This window comes from Eubalaena glacialis, chromosome 7 (assembly GCF_028564815.1).
Source record: "Eubalaena glacialis isolate mEubGla1 chromosome 7, mEubGla1.1.hap2.+ XY, whole genome shotgun sequence".
Classification (NCBI taxonomy): Eukaryota; Metazoa; Chordata; class Mammalia; order Artiodactyla; family Balaenidae; genus Eubalaena; species Eubalaena glacialis.
This window is the reverse complement of record NC_083722.1, coordinates 60737495-60753644: the sequence shown is the minus strand read 5'-3', so window position 1 is coordinate 60753644 and position 16150 is coordinate 60737495. Positions and strand designations below refer to the sequence as shown.

The following is a 16150-nucleotide window of genomic DNA, read 5'->3' as shown; positions in this document are numbered from 1 at the left end:
TGCAGGGGACATGGGTTTGAGCCCTGGTCTGGGAAGATCCCACATGCCGCGGAGCAACAAAGCCCGTGCGCCACAACTACTGAGCCTGCGCGTCTGGAGCCTGTGCTCCGCAACGAGAGAGGCCGCGATAGTGAGAGGCCCGCGCACCACGATGAAGAGTGGCCCCCGCTTGCCGCAACTAGAGAAAGCCCGCGCACAGAAACGAAGACCTAACACGCCAAAAATAAATAAATTTAAAAAAAAAATCAGATTTATATATTAAAAAAAAACAAACCTACTCACCACTACCTGACCACACAGTGTGCTCTTGACACCACACCTGCCTTTTCATGTGTGATTTCATCAGCATAGAATGTCCTTCCTCCCTTCCATTCATCCAAATCATGCTCTTCTTATAAAGCCGACTTCAAAAGCTACTTATATTATGAAATTTGACATTGAATCGATTTCTCCTTCATCTGGGGTCCTGAAGCATTTTGTTTGTGACTTTGTTATCCTATCTGTCCTGCTTGCACTATAGTCGATCTTGTGCTTGTGTTTTCCCTTCTCAGATTATAAATTCCATACATGCAGAGCTCACTCCTTTATCCTATATTCTATCCATTACCTAGCATCCGGTTTGGCACAAAACAGACTCTCAACAAATAGGAATTAATTGCATCAAATGTCCCAAAGTGTTATGAGAGTTTCTTGGGAATAACCTACCTAAAGATCTGAAGACCTTTGGCCATCACCCTGTATTCTTCCTTCTCATGGGAAGCAGGTAACACATCTATTTAATAGAATTTGAGTACCAACTACGGGACAGATCCTGACAGGGCTATTTCTTTCTTTTTTTTTTTTTAATAGCTACTTTATTTATTTATTTATTTATTTATTTATTTATTTATTTATTTATTTTTGGCTGTGTTGGGTCTTCGGTTCATGCGAGGGCTTTCTCTAGTTACGGCAAGCGGGGGCCACTCTTCATCGCGGTGCGGGGACCGCTCTTCATCGCGGTGCACGGGCCCCTCACCACCGTGGTCCCTCCCGCCGTGGGGCACAGGCTCCAGACGCACAGGCTCAGCAGCTGTGGCTCACGGGCCCAGCCACTCCGCGGCATGTGGGATCTTCCCAGACCAGGGCTCGAAACCGCATCCCCCGCATTAGCAGGCAGATTCTCAACCACTGCGCCACCAGGGAAGCCCAGGGCTATTTCTTATTATTCTTTTTGTTGTTGTTGTTGTTGTTGAGGTAAAATTCACATACTATAAAACTAATCATTTAAAAATGTGCAATTCAGTAGCATTTAGTACATTCACAATGCTGTGCAGCCATCACCTCTATCTAGTTCCAAAACATTTACATCACCTCCAAAGCAAACCTGCTTCTTTTGTTCTTAAAGAAATTACACCTAGCCTGTGTTCCCCAGAAGCGAGGCATGTTGTAACAAGAAAAGGATGGGTCTAATGTCTGAAAACTTATTGTTAAACCCACCTTAAAAAGGGCTTCTGTTGTGAGTGGCACACGTAGGGCAGCTTGCTTGTTCTTTGTGCGGAATTGACACCAAGAGATTTTGGAAGCATAATTTTTTGGTACTTGGGCAGCTGGTGATCATTGGTCCTGATGCCCTCAAAAAAAACCTTTGAGTAGAAATCAAGCTGGCTTGCTTTCTATGTTTCTGTTACTGAAGGGGAAGAAGGAACTTTCTTTTCAGTGTTCTGAGAGTATTATGTTTGGCTATCACTGGAGGTTTTAAATTCCCATCCTGAGGGGACAACCCCCAACTTTGGAACAAGGGAGGCCCTGAGTGACTGGAGGTGATAAGTGACCCTACCCTCAGGTGGAGGGGTGGTAGCTGTGTGGTCTGCACCGCAGCCTTGCTTAGCATTGTATGCGATGGACAATGAAGGGACAGTAAAACCCCTTTGGCCAGTCTTTGTCTTTTGGTGTCCTTACTGGGGTTTTGGGGTTTTTTTCTTTTTTTGGCCATGCTGTGTGGCATGTGGGATCTTAGTTCCCCAACCAGGGATCGAACCCACGCCCCCTGCAGTGGAAGCTTGGAGTCTTAACCACTGGACTGCCAGGGAAGTCCCTCGGTGTCCTTAAATTTCTGTCTCCTTGTGATTAAATGAATGAAACTACAAGCTCCCTCAGGAAAGGGGAGGCAGTCACTGGCTGGGAAGTTCAAAACCACACTTTATCTATGACCAAGGAACATAGATGCTTTCAGTAATCATCTTATTTCTTTTTTTCAATCACTCTGAACTATATCCTGCTTTACAGATGCGAGGAAACTGAGGCTAAGAGAGGAAAGTAATGTGCTCAGACTCACAAGGAAACACAGAGGTAGGATTTGCAGACCCTGCCATATGGTGCGGAGGTTCTCCAAGGAAACACTGCCTAGGACCCCGGCCCACCCCCACTCCTTATCCATTCTAACCTCCAAGCATTGTTGTGACAACACGTAGCGACTCCTTTCCCCATCCCAAGGGGTGATCTTAACAGTGAACCCTTTAATTCTTCCTCTCGGGGACATCCATCTCGTCTACGACATGTAGCGAAGATGATTAATCGAGACAATGGGAACATTAGTGGCTCAGATTCTCATCCCCGTCAGGAGACCAAACACACACATAACCAGGAGAAACCATACACAGGTTTATTTTATTGTATTTTATTGTATTTCTATAAAGGCAACATCAACTTACCTTGTTAAAATCACTTCTGAAAATAAATTTTCTGGAAATGCATTCTTTATCAATGTAAAGTGTGCAATAATGTGTAAATTTACAGAAACATTTTAAACTGGTTAACTCAGGTAATAGTCTGTAAAATAGGTTTTGTTTCTGGAGATATTACAGGTATCCCTAGACTTTGTTAAAGTCTTTACTTAATTCTGATTAAGGCTTTACGAACAGAGATTTATCTTAATGGTGTAAAATGATTAATTACGTAATTAAAATGACTTGTAAGAACTTTTGAGTCATCCAAAAGTTAAAAAGCAGGGCCAATATTTTAAAAGAGAGGATGACACCTTGGAAAGTCATTTTTATGCCACATCAGCAATAACTTTTAGTGGATTATTCTTGCCTCACTTGACGGCAGGCACTTCAAAATGATTAAGGAAAAATTGTCATACTTGATTAGTCCTCATCATTTTTGGTTTTGAAGGAAATGTTTGTAAATGAGTAAAAGACCCCAAATAAATGTGTCTGGCCTATGTATTATTTTTTAAATTTGAATATTCATCTGTTATAATTAAAACAAAACATGTCCACAAGCATATGAAACTGTGTTTGAATTTCCACAAGTATGTTTAGATTTGTTAATGCCTTGTATTTCATGTTTGGAAATCAGACCACGCTAATGCCTTTTTCTCCTTATGATTGTAATCAGCATTGAAAGCTTGGCTTCCATTAACAAATAATCCTTTACAATAAAAGAATCAAGATCTAAGTTCATTACTTCACTATTCGTTTCTGCAGACACCTGACTTCATGGAGTATACCATGCTTCAGATATATTCTTAGGAAAACACTGGGACAGCATGCCGAAGTTTTCTATATTGTTTCACAAAAAGCTAGAAGTTAATTAAAGGGCTCATTTTCACAGCAAGAAGTAGCGATTTACTCCCCCAGTCAATTCTCTACAGTCCCCTCTGGAGAATCCCATGAGTTCAGGTTAGAAGGGACTGGTCTTCCTTTTCCAAAGTCATCCATCTCCTCATTGAGACACTGCTCAGAATCCTCCTCGGGTTTACTCATCCCTGCAGGAAAGCCTGGTGCGAGGAAGGACACCTTGGTCCGGGTGAACTCTGGTCACACTGAACTTGTACTTGGCAGGAAGAAAAGCTGCCTGCAGGGTGAGAAGCCCTACAGTGTTTTGCAGTGGATATAATTCTTCTTCCCGGTACTTGTTCAGGAAACTCTTACTACAATACAATTTTAAATAAGCTCTTAATTTGGGAAGCTTATTAACTCTGCTTTTTGCATTTTCATCTTTTACAGAGCGTCGTGGAGGTCGTGGTCCACCGTGGACTGTGTGTAAGATGAGCTGGGGGTGTCGGGGTAAATCGGGAGGAGCCTACAGTACTGGCAGAGCACCAAAGTGCCCCGGCAGGTTTTGAAGAGCTGTACGATGTACTTGCGAAATTTCTCCCCCAGGAAAAAGTAGATGACTGGATTAAGGCAGCAGTGAACGAAAGCCAGGGTCTCTGTGGCCTGAATGGCATAGTCCAGGTGTCTCTCAAAGGTGCAGTCTTGAAGGACCTCCAGCTCCACCAGGGTGTCCAGGAAGAGCACCACGTTGTAAGGGGTCCAGAACCCCAGGAAGAGGACCACCACGGCAAAGATCATCTTCACTGCCTTGTTCTTCTTCTCATTTTTGCAGTGCTGCAAGGTCCTGATGATCATGGAGTAGCAGAACAGCATGATCCCCAAGGGGATCACCAGCCCTAGAAGGTTGATCTCCAGGGAGCTCAGAACCTTCCACCTCGTGGAGTTGAAAGAATACTTGGTTTTGCAGTAGGTGTGGTTGCGCTCAGTATAACACGTGCTGAACACAAGGCCTGGGAGGGAGGCGAGCACAGCCACTGCCCACGTGGCCACGCTGGTGATGACCCCGTAAGTCAAGGTCCTCGCTCTCAGGGAGAAGACCGCGTGCACAATGGCCAGGTACCTATCGATGCTCATGAGTGTAATAAAGAATATGCCGCTGTAGAAGCCCACCAGGTACATCCAGGAAACGAGCTTGCAGAGGCCGAGCCCGAACACCCACTGGTCTGCGGCATAGTAGCCCCAGAAAGGGAGCGAGAGCACGAAGAGCAGGTCCGAGATGGCGAGGTTGAGCAGGTACACGTCAGTCATGGACTTGAGCCGCTTGTACTTGAACAGGACCAGAACCACCACAGAATTTCCAAGCAGACCAAACAGAAAGACCAAGGAGTAGAGGGGGGGCAGGAAGAGCTCCCCAAATGCCTTGATACCTTCCTTGGTGCAAGGTTTGGGGATGCTTTCATAAAGATAATAATTGTTATAGATGCTTTCATCCAGGGTGGTGTCTGCTATACCCGTGGGGTTCATTTTCAGATGTATAGGCTCCTCACGGCAGGTCTGAGCCCAACCAGAAGAACCTAATGAGTGGAAGAGCCAACAAGATTTCTATCAGAACAAAAGCGAATCAGAACGGTGCTGCGTACAGAGCACAGCTGCTTCATATTTTGCCCAGATCATCATACACTCTTCCCAAACTTCCCACATGGAAGGGCTCAGGTCCTTGAACTGAAGGGCAGTGCAGCCAAAGTGAAATAATCCTGCCCTTTGGAGGCAGTTTCCAAATTACAGCTCTGCCACTTTTCCTACCCCTCTGCTGGGAGCTCTGGTTCTCCCATTTGTAAGCGGGGGTAGTAAAACCTCCTTATCAACAAGAGGTTTTCCTTTTTTTTTTTTAAGATTTTTTTTGCAATATAGGGACCATTTTTAAAGTCTTTATTGAATTTTGTTATAATATTGCTTCTGTTTTATGTTTTTTGGGTTTTTGGCCGTGAGGCATGTGGGATTTTAGCTCCCCGACCAGAGATCGAACCTGCATCTCCTGCACCGGAAGGCAAAGTCTTAACCACTGGACTGCCAGGGAAGTCCCAACAATGAGGTGTTTTTCAAAAGCATATTTCTGAAAGCTAGTCTGGCATTACTGAAATCACTCGCAAGAATGACAAGACTAGCTGACGTGCCCAACAGAACTTTACCCAGGGCCTTTCTGACATGAAAGCCAAAAAAAAAAATTAAAAAAAGATTTTAAAATCTATGCATGTTTCCCCTTCAGACTGTAACACCAAAAATTCAGTGATGACTTAGGTAAATCATCAGGCTAGAAGGGAACCAGGTTGGCCTCTTGCCTTTATATAAAAATTCTGGGACTTCTCTGGTGGTCCAGTGGTTAAGAATCTGCCTTCCAGTGCAGGGGATGCGGGTTCGATCCCTGGTCAGGGAACTGAGATCCCACATGCCGCTGGGCAACTGAGCCTGCGCGCCACAACTAGAGAGCCCACATGCCACAACGAAGCTCCTGCGTGCCACAACTAAGACCTGATGCAGCCAAATAAATAAATAAATAAATATTTAAAAAAAAAAAAAAGAATAAAAGAAAAGGGGGCAAGGACCAAGAAAATTTTTTTTTTTTTTTAATTCTAATTCCTCCTGTGTGCTTTGTACTTCATAGGATTTCAGAGCATGTTCACTCATACCATACATTCAATCCCAGTCCTGTGCTCCTGTTCCCACACCCCCCTCCAACAAAAACCTGGTACTCTAAGCCAAATAAGCATACTGAGCCATGGTGTAGATGACTCGTGAAAGACTCAGAGAAGTTAAATGCCTCCTGAAGGCCACACAGCCATGTAGAGAACTTGTTCCTCAGGCCCCAAGTCCCAGTGATGTGCTGGTGAACCAGGTCTGGGAGGGCAAAGAGGTGCGGGGGATGGGGGGGGGGCTCTGATTTATGGCTCTTGCTGGTTTCCGTGGTGTAAATACTCCCACCATGGCCAAGTTCAAGCCACCAACCGCCTCAAAAATTCCTGAAGATTTAACAATCAGCTCCTGAGAGCTGGTGCGGGTGGGCCCTAGCACGCCACACCCAAGCCCCATGTTCCCTGTGGAGCACCTTCTTAGTTGGAACACACCTAGCCTCCCAGGCTGGGTGGCTGGCCACTCCTGGGCCAACCTGACACTAATGCAGCAAATGTGTTTTCCAGGCCCTGTAGAAGGTTGCAGTATTCAGTTGGGTAAATTGAGGGAAATTTTTGGCCTTTTCATCAAAACCACATGTAAAAAATCAATCTTACACACTGAAACCTATCAGAGTGGGAATTAGCAGGACAGATCTAGAAAAGGCACATCATAGCCAGAAATAAAATCTCTACCTCGCCAACCACCCTCATTTCTTATCTAAATTGGCAGATGAGGTTAAAACCTTCTTAAAGTTATTCACACGGTCCACATGTGAATCGGAGCAATGTAGGAGGCTTTCCGACTCAAGGCCACCTCCTCTTGCATCCTTCTTAGTGGCACCCTGATATTCCTTATCAAAACCCTTTCACATCGTTTGATAATTCACATCTATTCCCCATCTCCCACCCTGACCACCACACACCCAAACACCCAAGCTATGTGTTTCTCAAGAGAGAGGTTTTGGTTTATTCCTGCAAACAGATGCTGAAGACCTGGGGCATCTCAGGGTCTCAAAAAAAAAAAAAAAAAAACTGTGTTATATGATTATCAATTCTAGTTAAATGAATAACAATTCTAGCCTTCCTCCATAATTTTACCAGTGAAAATGAAAGGAATAAGAGAGACTGAGGTGTTAGGAAATTATCAGGAGAAGAAACGAAAGTCAACACAGCTGGTAAATGTCTGGAATTATTCTGCAGGCCTTATTTGGCTGGTGTTTCTTGACCTGGGAGTCTTGATAGAAGCCAGAAGTGGAAAAGTGTATATGTTGAATGAAAATTAGCTGTGTGTTCCGAGCTGTGGCTTAGGCCACATGTGTGCAGGAGGAGAGCCCTGTATGTATGCGAGAGCCAGTCAGATGAGGGCTGGGAGGGTAGGTTGTGTGTGAGCTGCAGGACAGGTGCCAACAGAATGACCAGCAGATGACCAGGATGCCTGAGTGATGGGCTTAGCTGTGTGGCTGGGCAGCTTTCAGCGCTTCCAAAGTCCACACACCTGTGGACAAAGCAACGCAGGGCCCAAGGCCCTGGGAACGCGCCCCCTCACCCCCCAGCCACGCCGGCCCCTTACCTTGCGTTTCTGAAAGTGGCTCCAAGGCAGGTCTGCGAGGCAGTGCCTGGCTTGCTCAAGAAGCACGGCGCTAAGAAAGACAGGAGGCTTTGAAGGGCTCGTGGCTTCCTGTGAGCACCAGCTCTGTTCCTCATCCATCTACGCTGAGTTCAAGTGGGGTTTTTTGATAGAAGTAAGAAGCAGAAAATGAGTGACTCTTAGCTTGGGTTCGGGTTAAACTCTTAGTCACTCATTTCCCCAAACTGAAAGCTGGGAAGGTTTGCTCTCTGCAAGATGAGGGAAGTTAAGTTTTTCAAGAGAGAAACTTCTAAATGTTTTAAAATGTATTTGTTGGATTTTTAATTTAAATTTTTTCATTTTAGCTGGCTATGTGCAGTAGAAGTGATCTTTATATTCTGGATCAGTGGGCTGTTTGTTATTTCCCCATCATGGATGTACAGTGGCCAGCAATCAAGATATTCAGTGTTCTCTAAACAGTGGGATCTGAGGAGGTCAGAGTGAGAGGCCAGATTTATTCAAGAAGAAGGCTAGTCAAGAGGAGAGAAAAGTGTATCCAAATGTGTGTGTCTGGCAGTGACGTGGAGGCCCTAGTCAACCACATTCGATAAACGTCCTCAGCCTGGTGTAAAGTGACATGACCACATAGCTCTAAGCCCCTTTCCCAGCAGGAAGAGCCCTCCCCCAAGCCCCTTCCACTGAGACACAGCAGAGCTTCCCCTGACAGTGCTCCTGGCTGAGAGTTTCTTCAGGTTCATGTACCCATCATAGCCAAGGAGCTGACATCAGTCCTGAGTCTTTTCTATATGGTATCCTGCCAGTTTCTGCCAGCTCCCAGCCATTTCCTTCTATGTGTCCACAGTTGCTTGGCTCTTTGGTTCAGCTTACAAGAGCCACAAATGTCATTTTCCCTGAGGAATTTGCATAAATAAGAACTGAAAAATTGAGCTAGAGCGGTGTTTATCAACCTTTTTTTTTCCATTATCACCCCTCCCAAGGAGTCTTTTCGGATTTTTTTTTCCTAATCACCTCCCCATGATATATTTTAATACCACAGATAAATAGGGAAGTTCCCTGGTGGTCTAATGGTTAGGATTCAGTGGCCCGGGTTCGATCCCTGGTCTGGGTACTGAGATCCCACAAGCTGCTCGGTGCAGCCAAATTAATAATAATACCACAGATAAATAGTAAATCTGCTTATGTTTCGTATATATATATGCAAATACATATGCTTTATATATATAAGAGTAAGGTTTGTTTAGGGTGGGGGGAGTTGCTTCTGGCTTCTAATGGGAAAAGACCAGAAATGCTGCTTAAAATCCTACCGCACACAGGCCAGCCCTCCACAATACAGTCATCCAGCCCAGGATGTGCTGGGCCAGCAGTGCTGAGGCTGAGGACTCCTCAGCTAGAGCAATATTCCCACCTGTGAGCTGTGGAGCCAGATTCATAGAAATCCTGTGAAAAGGAAATGGACAAATAACCTTAGGGAATGCTGGGCTTGGATTCAGGCTAAATACAGTTCCTTACGGTAGTGCTTTCCAGTGCTTTCCAGTGCTAATAGTATCATGAACTCTGGAAGCAGATGTAGAGTAAAAATGTCCCAGATATATTTTGTTGCCAGAGCTGACACCAGATCCTTGCTCAAAACCCGCCAACCCCTCCCTTGCACAGGAACTAACATATATCTTTAAGTCACAGGGTCTGGAGACAAAAAAGGGGAGTTATAGGAAGAGAAAAACAAAAACCCAGATAGAACCAGCTGGAACCAAGATGAATCTGACCTCCAGCAACCCCTGAGCCTCATTCTATGCTGATTTCACTACATCAGCTACTAAATGACACCCCTGCTCGTGGCCATGACCCAAAGTTGCGCCACGTGGGCGAGAAGCTCATCCGTAAACAAAGTTCCCACTTCTCCATTCTCAGGCCATTTAATAAAGCTTGCACTGCATCAATCTCAGCTTTGGTTTTGTTTCTGGCTGCACGAAACTGAAACTTCCCTGCTGACACAGGGGGCCTCGCCTGGGCTAGGGCCCGAGCAGGGGTCCATACGACCTGATTCGGTAACAATTTGACCAGTAAATCTATGCCCGTTATACAGAGTAACTTATTTTTAGAAATGCAGAACCTGAGGAAGGTTCCACCATGGAAATAGAGGACTTGAGGGACGAGTTACCCTGGGCAAGGCCATCTGAGCATGTTGCCTAAGTCTCCATGGACCCTCCATGGATGGGGGAGAAGTGGTAAGTTCTAGAACAGATGGTATCTGGATGTCCAAATTGTCATCAGTGGTAGTTGGTCATTGTGGGTCTGGAGATGGTCCCTTAAAGCTAGTTGGTGCTCCCTTGACTGACTGGCCATGTGACAGGCACCTGGCCCCATGAGTGGGGATAAGCCCAAGCTCCAGGGTCCATGTTAGCTGAGGGCACTTGCTTTTTGAGGCCTGCTCAGTCTGGGTTTGGATCTCAGGGCCACCATGTACTAGCTATACAAACCTCAATTTTCTCATCTGTAAAAAAGGGTGATAAAGCCTGAGGATTGTGGGAGGATTAATGACCTAATGTTTGTAAAACACTTAGCATGGTGCCTGGTACAGATATGTGCTCAAAATGGCACCAGCTGTGAAAATTAGTAGGATAAATAAAACACACAGGAATAGCTTTCTCTCTTGAAATGGGTGAGCCTGGCATGTTGCCCTTAGCCATAACTAGGAATCCAGGAAATATTTTGATTTAGACTCAGTGGGCCACAATCAATTTCTGAGTTGCTGTTCAGGTTAAAAGCAGGTTTCAGGGCTTCCCTGATGGCGCAGTGGTTAAGAATCCGCCTGCCAATGCAGGGGACATGGGTTCAAGCCCTGGTCCAGGAAGATCCCACATGCCGCAGAGCAACTAAGCCTGTGCACCACAACTACTGAGCCTGAGCTCTAGAGCATGCAAGCCACAACTAATGAGCCCACGTGCCGCAACTACTGAAGCCCGTGTGCCTAAAGCCCGTGCTCTGCAACGAGAAGCCACGACAATGAGAAGCCCGCGCACCACAGCGAAGAGTAGCCCCTGCTCACCACAACTAAAGAAAGCTCGTGCACAGCAACGAAGACCCAACACAGCCAAAAATAAATAAATAAATTAATTAATTAATTTTTTTAAAAAAAGGAGTTTTCAGATTTCCAAGTTGCAAAGGTTACTGCCCTGGAGAAAGTCGGTCTTCAGGTTTGCAAAGTAATAATGATAGTGTCCTGGAGGAACACTAAATAGGTTTTCCCTCCAGTAAGGGATTCAAAACTAAACAATATCCCCACCCACAAAAAAAAAAAAAAAAAAAGAAAAAAGGATGAAATTTTAAGAATCCAGAGAAGGGAGGTGGTGCACTCAAGGCAACACAGCCAGAGACACAGTCAGTGTTAATGCCTACCCTCCCGACATTTTCATGGACAGTACCTTTTATTGAGCTAAGTTTCTGAAACCTGACCAGAGAGAAGGTGACCAACAAAAAAATACCCAGACCAAACCCTCCCCCAAAGCAAGGTGGTATGCCATATGCTGCACAGCACAGACCTTCAACAAGAAACAAAGGGAGAGTGTGAGCCTACAGCGCCCCCTGGTGGACCAAGCCTTATTTCAAGATCAAAGACATCAAAATACAATCCCCGGGCCACAGGTACCGTAGCCACCCAGCGTGTCTGACACTGGAAGGCAAAAACTCCCAAGGCCTTCAGGAGGAGCTCCATGGACCTCTGCTGCAGAGCAGAGGTGATAAAGCATCCAGGATTTGGTGTCAGACCTGTTACATACAGCTTAAAATGAAAGAAGGCTGTCAGGCAAGCCACACAGGGGTTGGACCCAAGGACAGAGTAACAGCAAGCTAGAGCTGTAGGGGGCAACTTATGTATGGCAAGCAGGGTGGGGTTAGTTAGCTTTCAAGAGTTCTCTGTTGATTGGCTAAGTTGAAAAACTTTGTAGGCTTGGAGCAGAGGAGTTGTCCCTAGTCATCTGGTTCCCAGTCCCCAGGACAATTAGGGCTGGTTCCTAGTGATCCCAGAGTACACACAAGAGGCTAATGGGGGAAGTGACTGGGGTATGGACCTAACTCCTCAAAAAGGGGAACTGACCGGACCTCAAAACTGGGTCAAGAAAGCATTTGAACACACTATATTACAGGGGAGGTCTGAAGAAACAGACAAAACTTTGGAAAGGAAATAAAAGATTGCAAACAAATTACAAATGGGTTGTTTTGTTTTGTTTTTTGATGATAACTAAAAATTACTGCACATTTGAAAACTAGAAAGCACATTTTCATGTAACCTGGATGTCAAAGAAAATACTATAGAAAATAGAAAACACTTATAACTGAATGATAATAAAATATCATTTATCCAATATTGTGGTCGGGGACTTCTCTGGCAGTCCAGTGATTAAGACTCCAAGCTTACACTACAGGGGGTGTGGGTGGGGGAACTAAGATCCTGCATGCTGTGCAGTGCGGCCGAAAAAAACAAACAACAACAACAAAAATTGTGGTCGGCAGCTAAAGAGGCTCTTAGAGGATAATTTAGACCTTAAATGTTTATATCAGAAAAGAAGAAAGGCTACAAATTGGTAAGAAGTGTTTAACTTGAAAAAGAAACTGCAGAAAAAGGAAGAGTAGAAGAAACTCAAAAAGGGTATAAGGAAGGACTTCTCTGGTGGCCTAGTGGTTAGGATTCCAGGCTTTCGCTGAGGTGGCCCAGGTTCAATCCCTGGTCGGGGAAGATCCCGCAAGCTGTGCGGTGTGGGGAAAAAAAAAAAAAAAAAGAGGAGGAAGAAGAAGAAGAAAAAGAGTATAAGGAAAAAATAATAAACATAAGAGAGAAATTAGTTAAACAGAAATTGTAAGTGGGGCTTCCCTGGTGGCGCAGTGGTTAAGAATCCACCTGCCAATGCTGGGGACATGGGTTCGATCCCTGGTCCGGGAAGATTCCACATGCCGTGGAGCAACTAAGCCTGTGTGCCACAACTACTGAGCCTGCGCTCTAGAGCCCGCGAGCCACAACTACTGAGCCCACATGCCACAACTACTGAAGCCCGCGTGCCTAGAGCCCATGCTCCGCAACAAGAGAAGCCACCGCAATGAGAAGCCTGTGCACCGCAATGAAGAGTAGCCCCCACTCGTCTCAACTAGAGAAAGCCCACGCGCAGCGACGAAGACCCAATGCAGCCATAAATAAATAAATAAATAAATAAATAAATGTATTAAAAAAAAGAAATTGAAAGTAAAATAGACCCATAAAAGTATTTGAAAACAATAACAAAATTGACAAAACTCTAGGAAGATAAGTAAAGAAAAAATAGGAAACAATCTTGGGAATGTAAAGGGAGAAATAAATACAGAGCAGAGACTTAAAAGATAATAAATAATATGAATGATTTTATTACAATGAATTTGAAAACTTAAATGAAATGGATAAATTCCTAGAAAAATCTACCTACCAAAATTGTCTCAAAAAGAAGTATAGGGCTTCCCTGGTGGCACAGTGGTTGAGAATCTGCCTGCCAATGCAGGGGACACGGGTTTGAGCCCTGGTCTGGGAAGATCCCACATGCCGCGGAGCAACTGGGCCTGTGAGCCACAACTACTGAGCCTGCGCGTCTGGAGCCTGTGCTCCACAACAAGAGAGGCCGCAACAGTGAGAGGCCTGCGCACCGCAATGAAGAGTGGCCCCCGCTCGCTGCAACTAGAGAAAGCCCATGCACAGAAACGAAGACCCAACACAGCCAAATATAAATAAATTAATTAATTAATTAAAAAAAAAATTTAAAGAAGTATAAATCAGTCAAAAATTGAAATAAAAATTGACATAATCATTCAAAAAATGAATCAGTAGTTTAAATGCTTTGCACAAAAACAAAGTTAAAAAAAAAAAAAAAAAAAAACCTCAGGATGGTTTTATAGGAAAATTCTACCAAACATGCAAGGATTTTTTTTTTTATTGGCATATAGCTGCTTTACAATGTTGTGTTAATTTCTGCTGTACAGTAAGGTGAATCAGTTACACATATACATATATCCCCTGCTTTTTGGATTTCCTTCTCATTTAGGTCACCACAGAGCACTGAGTAGAGTTCCCTGTGCTATACAGTAGGTTCTCATTAGTTATCTATTTTATACATAGTAGTGTATATATGTCAACCCCAATCTCCCAATTCATCCCACCCCCACCCCTTTTCCCCCTTGGTATCCATACGTTTGTTCTCTACATCTGTGTCTCTATATCTGCTTTGCAAGTAGACCCATCTGTACCATTTTTCTAGATTTCACATATATGCATTAATATATAACATCTGTTTTTCTCTGACTTACTTCAGTTAGTATGATAACCTCTAGGTCCATCCATGTTGCTGCAAATAGCATTATTTCATTCTTTTTTATGGCTGAGTAATATTTCATTGTGTATATGTACTACATCCTCTTTATCCATTCCTCTGTTGATGGACATTTAGGTTGCCATGCAAGGATTTTTGTTTCTTTGTTAACTACACATCTCTAGCACCTAAAACAATGTCACACATGGGATATGCTCAAAATTATTCACTGAATGAATATCTTACACAGATTACTTTATATGACATAACCAAGAAACTTAAGACTTCAGTAATGGGCAAAAAGTATAAAAGTAACAATTCACCAAATAGAAAATACAATTAGCAATAAATGATAATGGAATAATGTGCAATCTTCCTAGCCAAAAACAACAACAAAAAAAGCAAGAGATTTTTTCCTAAGAATTTAAGTTGTGACCAATTCTCCTAGGTGAAAATTCATTCAATGATTCAACAAGATTTCCTGAACATCTCCTACATACTGGACAATGGTGATTTCAAGAGGAAGTGTCCATGTTTCAGGGCACCAGTTCACAATCCAGTGGAGGAGATGACAATGTAAGAAGATAGTTATGATAGAATATTATGTAAAATAAGATTGAACAGAACTGTATAATAAAATAAAGAGATAATTTTATAAAGTATAATACTGAGTAAGTGAGATATGAGCACAATTCTATAATAGAACAGAAATCATACCTGGCTCTGCTTGTTGGAATGAAGGAAGGCTCCTAAGAATAGTTGATATTTGCCAACCATATTTGCCAAATGAAGGCATGACGTAAAGACTGACTGGCAAGGCTAAGGAAACAGTGGGGTCAGAGGCAAGGAATAGAGAGAGGGCAGGAAACCTGTTTGGGATGGTGATGCTCAGTGTAGTAGGCGGGGAGGGACATTAATGGTAACTGAGATCAGACACAGGCTGAAGTCATCACTGGCATCAGCATTCTTTGAAATAAGAGAAACCGTAATCTCATCAATGCTCTTCTTTCTAATTGAACGTTAGCTCTACCTCTGAGCACAGTGATGCAGATGTGTCTAAGGCTCCATCCAGTAGGTAGCTCTTGGGAACACCCCATGGGATAGTCACCCTCCACTTCCTTGTTTTCTTTTGAGCTCCTGATGGTTTTCTTCTGCCCCAAAGCACACCAGGGCCAGCTTAGCCAGTGTGCAGCACCCCTTCTTTGGATTTAACCCTGACAATTTTCCTTCCCGTTAGGTGAGGATAGGAGACAACAGCTAATTTCCTCTTTGCATCCAAGGAACTAAATATAACACACAAGTACTGCCAAATTCTGAATAATAAAATATGCATTATTCTCTTTTTATGAACAAATGTATTAGTGTGAAGTCAAGCGGAGGCCAATGTTCATGAAGGAACAAATCCAATCATCTCAAACAGATCGATGGTTGATTACACACCTTACTCCTCCCAGGAGCGATGCTTGACGCCAGAAGGGAGCTGGAGCCCAGAGTTCAACGACCTCATTCCCACCCAGCCGGTCCCCATGCTACAGTTAGAGACTCACTGAGGGGAAAAAACTGCCCAGGGTCATTGGCCAGAGGGTATTTCGATCCCCTGAGGTGGATTTTTTTCTGGGTGAGGCTCGGACACCTCACAGCCTGCCCCCCAGTGCGGGCCCTCGTGCTCTGAGGAGAGTGGGGCCCAGCCCTCCCACCAACCCCTGAGCTTCTGAACCCTAACTTCCGACACCCCTACCTCTATACAAAACCCACCAGTGGCCCAGAGAGAAGAAAGTGAGAGAAATATGGTAGGCAGCGGATAAAGCCTGAAAGGCTTCGCTCCAGCCTGGCTCAGGCTCACAAGGGTCTTGTCTGTAGGGCACAAGGAAGGGAGGTGCCTCACAGCCTACCAACCAAGGGAGCACCAGGGGGTCATGGCTTCAGAGGAGTTGGTCATGGCTCCCTGCCCCCTAACTGCTCAACACTGACCAGCAGGAGATGCCAAACACCTACTGCCGCTCCCAGCAGCTGCTTCGGCAACACAGCTCC

At 44.5% G+C, this 16150-nt stretch overlaps 1 protein-coding gene and 1 non-coding gene across 2 annotated transcripts; one reads left to right on the top strand and one right to left on the bottom strand.

Moving 5' to 3' along the window:
* The first annotated feature begins 1479 nt into the window (after positions 1 to 1479).
* LOC133095826 (U11 spliceosomal RNA) lies at positions 1480 to 1613 on the top strand. Its single transcript, XR_009701687.1, has one exon. It is a non-coding gene; the product is annotated as a U11 spliceosomal RNA (small nuclear RNA).
* A 2370-nt stretch (positions 1614 to 3983) lies between these two features.
* On the bottom strand, positions 3984 to 5063 carry CCR4 (C-C motif chemokine receptor 4). Its single transcript, XM_061195238.1, has one exon. The coding sequence runs from the start codon at positions 5061 to 5063 to the stop codon at positions 3984 to 3986; it is 1080 nt and encodes a 359-aa protein (XP_061051221.1).
* Between the last annotated feature and the right edge of the window lie 11087 nt (positions 5064 to 16150).

Bases quoted from the DNA above. Each gene is read 5' to 3' on its own strand.
- CCR4 (XM_061195238.1), bottom strand. From the start codon at position 5,063: ATGAACCCCACGGGTATAGCAGACACCACCCTGGATGAAAGCATCTAT.